The sequence below is a fragment of the Chenopodium quinoa genome, unplaced genomic scaffold (assembly GCF_001683475.1).
Source record: "Chenopodium quinoa cultivar QQ74 unplaced genomic scaffold, ASM168347v1, whole genome shotgun sequence".
Lineage (NCBI taxonomy): Eukaryota > Viridiplantae > Streptophyta > Magnoliopsida > Caryophyllales > Amaranthaceae > Chenopodium > Chenopodium quinoa.
Window position 1 is genome coordinate 1,538 of NW_018745399.1, and position 9,520 is coordinate 11,057.

At 39.3% G+C, this 9,520-nt stretch overlaps 1 protein-coding gene across 1 annotated transcript; it reads right to left on the bottom strand.

Annotated features, from left to right (window-relative positions):
* Positions 1-1,262: 1,262 nt before the first annotated feature.
* Positions 1,263-1,988, bottom strand: LOC110713013. The gene has a single exon (XM_021891475.1). The coding sequence runs from the start codon at positions 1,986-1,988 to the stop codon at positions 1,263-1,265; it is 726 nt and encodes a 241-aa protein (XP_021747167.1).
* Positions 1,989-9,520: the final 7,532 nt, after the last annotated feature.

Genomic DNA, 9,520 nt, shown 5'->3' on the forward strand with positions numbered 1-9,520 from the left:
GAGGAGGACGAGCCCCCACTATTTCTAGATTTAAAAGGAAACCTGTCCTCATAAAAATCAACATCATTAGATTCAATAATTACTCGTGCACAAAATCAAAGAATCTATATGCTTTACTATTAACAGCATAGCCAATGAATACACATTCATAAGCTCTACTAGCTAACTTAACTCTTTTAGGATCAGGAATCCTAACATATGCCAGACAACCCCAAGTTCTGAAATAAGAAATGTTAGGTTGTTTGTTACGAAGTAATTCATAAGGAGAAATCTTACTCTTAGTCTTTGGAATACGGTTCAAGACATAACAAACAGTGAGAAGAATTTCTCCCCACCAATGATCAGCAGCACCAGAATTTAAGGAAATAGCAACTACTAACTCAGTAAAGGTTCTATTTTTCCTTTCAGCCTTACCATTCATTTCTGGAGAATAAGGAGCTGATCTTTCATGTATGATACCATGTGAGTTATAAAACTCTACAAAAGCATCAGTATACTCAGTTCCACGATCACTACGCAACCTTTTTATTTGCTTGTTGAACTGATTCTCAAACTCTGTCACAAACAACTTAAACATATCAAAAGCATCACTCTTATTTTTCATCAAATAAACACGAGTATAATCAGAACAATCATCAATAAAGGTGATGAAATATCGTTGTCCATTTCTGGTCAGCGTTCCATTATATTCACAAATATCAGAATGAATTAAATCTAACGGTTCTGAGTTTCTAACAACAGACTTATGAGGTGTTTTTGTAATCTTAGCCTGACTACAAAAATCACATTTATCAAAGTCATTGAGGGAAACATTAGGGATAAGGCCTAAATTGCTCATATTTTTTATGAGTCTTTTGTTCACATGACAGAGTCTAGCATGCCAAATATTAACAGAAGAAGACAACATATAAGCAGAATCAGAAATTTTATTAATCTCAACATTCAGTTTAAACATGCCATCAGTAGCATAACCTTTCCCTACAAACATTCCATTCTTAGTTAAAGTAAATAAATCGGAACCTATGGTTTGTGTAAAACCAGCCTTATAAGAAGAAAACCAGAAACTAAGTTCTTTCTCATTTCCGGAGTGTGCAGTACATCCTTCAGAATGAGAGTCCTGCCAGAAGTAAACTTCAACTCAACATTACCAATACCAGCAACATTAGTGGAATGGGAATCACCCAACAGCACTTTCTTATCATCGGTGTTTTCAGAATAAGTTTTAAACATCCGACGATCATAGCAGACATGGCGTGTAGCGCCTACCACCACCCTTCTGATCCACCAATAAGGTTGATCTCAGTAATCATAGCCACAAGTGGCTCTTCTATCATGCTAGCCTGTGGTACAGGGTTAGGCATGTTCCTGCACTTTCGTGCCATATGGCCTGGTTTTCCACACCTATAACATAGGAATTGACCAGTACCATTCTTAGGGGGTTGAATTTTGTTTTCCATCGTTCTTTTGAACATTCTGTTTATTTTGTTGAAGTTATTCTTCCGGTTCTGAGGCTTGAAGTTCTTACCAGCGGGCTTGAGAACTGCAGCAGAACGCTTAGGAGCATTGTTTGCAGAGAGCTGTAAGACTTCTTCTTTCTGGTCCTGTTTTCTGGATTCTTCCTCTATACGGAGCCGAGTAATCAAACTCTCTAAGGAAAATTCCTTAGTCTTGTGCCTGAGACTGTTTTTGAAATCTTTCCAAGAAGGAGGCAACTTGTCAATTATAACAGCAATCTGAAATTGTTCATCAAGAGCCATACCTTCGGAAATTATCTCATGGGCAATTTTCTGAAGTTCGTGGGACTGCACTTCCACGGACTTATCATCAGTCATCTGGAATTTCAGGTACCTGCTAACAGCATACTTTTTGGCACCGGCTTCTTCGTCATATTTTTTGCAGGGCATCCCACAAATCCTTAGCGGTGTTTTCCAGATATAATAGTCATACAGGTTATCAGACAGACCATTAAGAATATAGTTTTTGCACATGAAATCGTTTCATTCAATTTCAGAATTCCAATACACTAGATCATCTTGTTCAGCATTATCAGGAATAACAGGCCTAGGGACAGTCAATACAGAATGAACTTTTTTAACAGTTAAGAAAAACTGCATTTTCTGTTTCCATAAAATGAGCGCCTTCAAAACGGAAGGGCTTGTTAAGGTCATTGGACATAGTTATTTCCTCGGTAGACATGATGATATAAGGCAGAAAAGAATGTTCTAAAATTGTTATAAACCGAACTGCTGTAAACAATAAAAACAGAACAAAGTTACCGGGAAATAGACTGAGTCGCGGACTATGTCGCTCTCTTTAGAACATTCACGGTACTGCCCTTTAATTTGTGCAAGCAGCTCGTACAACAACCGGATGTTCCCCAGGATAAAACAGCCTTCTCTATTGTAATTATACCGGTGGAACTGCACAAAACCACCGGGCAACTAAACACCAAAAAAGAAAAGAAACTGCTCGAGGGTTTTTGTTTTTGTGAGGAAAAATAGAGAGGAGAAGAAGATTGCTTTCTGTATTTGTGTGTTAAAAAACAGGAAATCAACACGCCTTTTATAGGAAAAATTGCAACGTAACTGCTGCTGTTTAATTAGGCACTAATCACGCAATTAAAACGGTCATAAGTTGAACGTTCAAAACGGTTACAAGATTAATGCGTGGCAAAACGTTTAGCAAAAAATCAGTGAAAACGTTTGCATGATTAACGCTCCATTAATCAGTTTTGAAAAAACGGTCAAATGTAATCAGTCAAAAACGTTTAGCAAAAATCAAGGAACTAATCACGCAATTAGCCTTGTCCAAAAAATAAGTTTATTTAATAAACCCGACCCAACCCAACCCAACCCAACCCGGCCCGGCCCGGCTCGGTTCGGTTCGGCGCGCGTGTGTGTGATAGATGGTTTACCATATAGGTCCTCCCTCTCCACAAAATGTGGGTAGCCCAAGGGCCACACCCCTTTAGCCCACTCTCTATATTATAAAGAGAGTAAAACTCTCATTTCCCACCAATGTGGGACTTTGAGTTTTTTCACAAAATTCACACACTACACACTTGTTGTTCCAACAATCCCCCACTTGAATTTTTTGAAAACATTTTCGAGCAGAATCCATACATATATAGGTTGCGCATAAACAGAAGTGTTTTTCAACTTGAACTTCGACGTAGTGAGTACGATTCAGATTCAACAAGGGTGACTCGAAGTTTTGAACCCTATCTCTGACAACGTACCACACACAACCTACTCTTGGTGTTGTTCTAGACCCGTGCTATTTCGGCCATGCACGTCTATCCCAGTGTAGTGAATGCTCTAGAAATGCTGCCACACATTTCATAGGAAGCGGCCTAACTTCCACATTCACATAGGTGAATCTATCAAGAGTACTCCTGTAGCTTGGTACTCCACTCCAAATTGGAGTATAGATTTCATTAAGAGTTCCTATTAACTCATCCTTGATCGCTTCAGGAAATTATGTCTTTTGAACATATTCAACTCATAACACACCATAACTTGTTATTACCCTTTGAACCTATTTCTTGGGATCTCCAGTTCATAGGTTGGGTTACCATTCATTTCAATGGCAATAGTCCCATTTTCTTAGAGGAAAAATGGACTTTCTCCCTAGCTAATCCTTTCGTCAAAGGATCAGCCAAGTTATTCTCAGTGCGTACGTGATCCACTCTAACAGCTCCGATAGAGAGATATTCTCTCACAGTGCTGTGCTTACGACGTATTTGTCGTCTCTTACCGTTGTAATAACGGTTCTGAACTTTTGCAATAGCCGCGGTACTATCGCAATGGATCAAGACAGCCGGTAATGGCTTTTCCCATAGGGGAATTTCACCTAGCAGGCCTCTTAACCAACCTGCTTCTTCACTAGCCGTAGCTAGTGCTATCATTTCTGACTCCATGGTGGACTGAGCCAAAATAGTCTGTTTCTTAGACTTCCAAGATACAGCTCCACCGGCTATAGAAAAAATATATCCACTAGTAGCCTTAGAGTCATCTGATAAGGTGTTCCAGTCAGCATCACTATAGCCTTCTAGTACAGCTGGAAACCTTTCATAATGCAACCCTAGGTTCATGGTCCTCTTAAGGTATCTCATGACCCTTTCAATAGCATGCCAATGCTCATTACCAGGACAACTAGTAAACCTGCCTAACAATCCCACGACATAGGCAATGTCGGGTCTAGTACAATCAGTGGCATACCGAAGGCTGCCAATGATGCTCGCATAATCAGATTGCCTTACGGCATCACCAGTGTTCTTAAATAATTTAACACTGGGATCATAAGGTGTACTAGCAGGTTTACAGTCAAAGTAACTATATTTCTTTAGGATCTTCTCAATGTAATGAGATTGATCCAAAGAAACTCCATTTTCTGTCCTAGTAATCTTAATTCCAAGGATTACATTAGCCTCTCCTAGGTCTTTCATATCAAACTCAGCATTCAACAATAGCTTTACATCATTCACAGCATGAATGTTCGAGCCAAAAATTAACAAGTCATCCACATATAGACAAATTATAGTGCATATGTCCTTCTCAAATTTTACATATATGCATTTGTCACTACCATTTATCTTAAAACCATGTGAGATGACTAAGTTATCAAATTTTTCATGCCATTGTTTAGGTGCTTGTTTGAGACCATAAAGAGATTTATCTAGCTTACATACCAGATGCTCTTTTCCTTGAACAATGAATCCTTCCGGTTGATCCATGTAGATTTCTTCTTCCAATTCACCGTTCAAGAATGCAGTCTTCACATCCATTTGATGTACTACAAGATTAAAAACAGAAGCAAGAGATATTAATACTCTAATAGATGTTACTCTAGTTACAGGTGAATAGGTATCAAAGAAATCAACATTCTCCCTTTGTCTGTAGCCTTTAGCTACCAAACGGGCTTTGAACTTATCAATGGTCCCATCAACTTTCAGCTTTCTTTTTAGGACCCATTTGCAACCAATTGACTTGCAGCCTGGTGGCAACTCAGTTAGATGCCAAGTTCGATTAGACTCAAGTGAGTCCATTTCGTCGTTCACGGCTTCTTGCCATAAATCTGCATCCACTGAGGTTAGAGCTTCTTGGAGGGTAGAAGGATCCTCCTCTACATTCAGAACTACAAAGTCTGGGCCGAAGTCTTTAGCTACTCTAGCCCGCTTGCTCTTTCTTAGTTCGGGTTCAGCATCCAAGTCTTGTGAGTTAGACCTGTCTTTAGGAATAATAGAGGAGGACGAGCCCCCACTATTTCTAGATTTAAAAGGAAACCTGTCCTCATAAAAATCAACATCATTAGATTCAATAATTACTCGTGCACTTAAATCAAAGAATCTATATGCTTTACTATTAACAGCATAGCCAATGAATACACATTCATAAGCTCTACTAGCTAACTTAACTCTTTTAGGATCAGGAATCCTAACATATGCCAGACAACCCCAAGTTCTGAAATAAGAAATGTTAGGTTGTTTGTTACGAAGTAATTCATAAGGAGAAATCTTACTCTTAGTCTTTGGAATACGGTTCAAGACATAACAAACAGTGAGAAGAATTTCTCCCCACCAATGATCAGCAGCACCAGAATTTAAGGAAATAGCAACTACTAACTCAGTAAAGGTTCTATTTTTCCTTTCAGCCTTACCATTCATTTCTGGAGAATAAGGAGCTGATCTTTCATGTATGATACCATGTGAGTTATAAAACTCTACAAAAGCATCAGTATCATACTCAGTTCCACGATCACTACGCAACCTTTTTATTTGCTTGTTGAACTGATTCTCAAACTCTGTCACAAACAACTTAAACATATCAAAAGCATCACTCTTATTTTTCATCAAATAAACACGAGTATAATCAGAACAATCATCAATAAAGGTGATGAAATATCGTTGTCCATTTCTGGTCAGCGTTCCATTATATTCACAAATATCAGAATGAATTAAATCTAACGGTTCTGAGTTTCTAACAACAGACTTATGAGGTGTTTTTGTAATCTTAGCCTGACTACAAAAATCACATTATCAAAGTCATTGAGGGAAACATTAGGGATAAGGCCTAAATTGCTCATATTTTTTATGAGTCTTTTGTTCACATGACAGAGTCTAGCATGCCAAATATTAACAGAAGAAGACAACATATAAGCAGAATCAGAAATTTTATTAATCTCAACATTCAGTTTAAACATGCCATCAGTAGCATAACCTTTCCCTACAAACATTCCATTCTTAGTTAAAGTAAATAAATCGGAACCTATGGTTTGTGTAAAACCAGCCTTATTAAGAAGAAAACCAGAAACTAAGTTCTTTCTCATTTCCGGAGTGTGCAGTACATCCTTCAGAATGAGAGTCCTGCCAGAAGTAAACTTCAACTCAACATTACCAATACCAGCAACATTAGTGGAATGGGAATCACCCAACAGCACTTTCTTATCATCGGTGTTTTCAGAATAAGTTTTAAACATCCGACGATCATAGCAGACATGGCGTGTAGCGCCAGTGTCTACCCACCACCCTTCTGATCCACCAATAAGGTTGATCTCAGTAATCATAGCCACAAGTGGCTCTTCTATCATGCTAGCCTGTGGTACAGGGTTAGGCATGTTCCTGCACTTTCGTGCCATATGGCCTGGTTTTCCACACCTATAACATAGGAATTGACCAGTACCATTCTTAGGGGGTTGAATTTGTTGCTTTCCATCGTTCTTTTGAACATTCTGTTTATTTTTGTTGAAGTTATTCTTCCGGTTCTGAGGCTTGAAGTTCTTACCAGCGGGCTTGAGAACTGCAGCAGAACGCTTAGGAGCATTGTTTGCAGAGAGCTGTAAGACTTCTTCTTTCTGGTCCTGTTTTCTGGATTCTTCCTCTATACGGAGCCGAGTAATCAAACTCTCTAAGGAAAATTCCTTAGTCTTGTGCCTGAGACTGTTTTTGAAATCTTTCCAAGAAGGAGGCAACTTGTCAATTATAACAGCAATCTGAAATTGTTCATCAAGAGCCATACCTTCGGAAATTATCTCATGGGCAATTTTCTGAAGTTCGTGGGACTGCACTTCCACGGACTTATCATCAGTCATCTGGAATTTTAGGTACCTGCTAACAGCATACTTTTTGGCACCGGCTTCTTCGGTGTCATATTTTTTTGCAGGGCATCCCACAAATCCTTAGCGGTGTTTTCCAGATTATAATAGTCATACAGGTTATCAGACAGACCATTAAGAATATAGTTTTTGCACATGAAATCGGTTTCATTCCAAGTTTCAATTTCAGAATTCCAATACACTAGATCATCTTGTTCAGCATTATCAGGAATAACAGGCCTAGGGACAGTCAATACAGAATGAACTTTTTTAACAGTTAAGAAAAACTGCATTTTCTGTTTCCATCTTTTAAAATGAGCGCCTTCAAAACGGAAGGGCTTGTTAAGGTCATTGGACATAGTTATTTCCTCGGTAGACATGATGATTATAAAGGCAGAAAAGAATGTTCTAAAATTGTTATAAACCGAACTGCTGTAAACAATAAAAACAGAACAAAGTTACCGGGAAATAGACTGAGTCGCGGACTATGTCGCTTTCTTTAGAACATTCACGGTACTGCCCTTTAATTTGTGCAAGCAGCTCGTACAACAACCGGATGTTCCCCAGGATAAAACAGCCTTCTCTATTGTAATTATACCGGTGGAACTGCACAAAACCACCGGGCAACTAAACACCAAAAAAGAAAAGAAACTGCTCGAGGGTTTTGTTTTTGTGAGGAAAAATAGAGAGGAGAAGAAGATTGCTTTCTGTATTTTTTGTGTATCAAAAACAGGAAATCAACACGCCTTTTATAGGAAAAATTGCAACGTAACTGCTGCTGTTTAATTAGGCACTAATCACGCAATTAAAACGGTCATAAGTTGAACGTTCAAAACGGTTACAGAAGATTAATGCGTGGCAAAACGTTTAGCAAAAAATCAGTGAAAACGTTTGCATGATTAACGCTCCATTAATCAGTTTTGAAAAAACGGTCAAATGTAATCAGTCAAAAACGTTTAGCAAAAATCAAGGAACTAATCACGCAATTAGCCTTGTCCAAAAAATAAGTTTATTTAATAAACCCGACCCGACCCAACCCAACCCAACCCGGCCCGGCCCGGCTCGGCTCGGTTCGGTTCGGCGCGCGTGTGTGTGATAGATGGTTTACCATATAGGTCCTCCCTCTCCACAAAATGTGGGTAGCCCAAGGGCCACACCCCTTTAGCCCACTCTCTATATTATAAAGAGAGTAAAACTCTCATTTCCCACCAATGTGGGACTTTGAGTTTTTTTCACAAAATTCACACACTACACACTTGTTGTTCCAACAATCCCCCACTTGAATTTTTTGAAAACATTTTTTCGAGCAGAATCCATACATATATAGGTTGCGCATAAACAGAAGTGTTTTTCAACTTGAACTTCGACGTAGTGAGTACGATTCAGATTCAACAAGGGTGACTCGAAGTTTTGAACCCTATCTCTGACAACGTACCACACACAACCTACTCTTGGTGTTGTTCTAGACCCGTGCTATTTCGGCCATGCACGTCTATCCCAGTGTAGTGAATGCTCTAGAAATGCTGCCACACATTTCATAGGAAGCGGCCTAACTTCCACATTCACATAGGTGAATCTATCAAGAGTACTCCTGTAGCTTGGTACTCCACTCCAAATTGGAGTATAGATTTCATTAAGAGTTCCTATTAACTCATCCTTGATCGCTTCAGGAAATTATGTCTTTTGAACATATTCAACTCATAACACACCATAACTTGTTATTACCCTTTGAACCTATTTCTTGGGATCTCCAGTTCATAGGTTGGGTTACCATTATGTGTGGTTCATTTCAATGGCAATAGTCCCATTTTCTTAGAGGAAAAATGGACTTTCTCCCTAGCTAATCCTTTCGTCAAAGGATCAGCCAAGTTATTCTCAGTGCGTACGTGATCCACTCTAACAGCTCCGATAGAGAGATATTCTCTCACAGTGCTGTGCTTACGACGTATTTGTCGTCTCTTACCGTTGTAATAACGGTTCTGAACTTTTGCAATAGCCGCGGTACTATCGCAATGGATCAAGACAGCCGGTAATGGCTTTTCCCATAGGGGAATTTCACCTAGCAGGCCTCTTAACCAACCTGCTTCTTCACTAGCCGTAGCTAGTGCTATCATTTCTGACTCCATGGTGGACTGAGCCAAAATAGTCTGTTTCTTAGACTTCCAAGATACAGCTCCACCGGCTATAGAAAAAATATATCCACTAGTAGCCTTAGAGTCATCTGATAAGGTGTTCCAGTCAGCATCACTATAGCCTTCTAGTACAGCTGGAAACCTTTCATAATGCAACCCTAGGTTCATGGTCCTCTTAAGGTATCTCATGACCCTTTCAATAGCATGCCAATGCTCATTACCAGGACAACTAGTAAACCTGCCTAACAATCCCACGACATAGGCAATGTCGGGTCTAGTACAATCAGTGGCATACC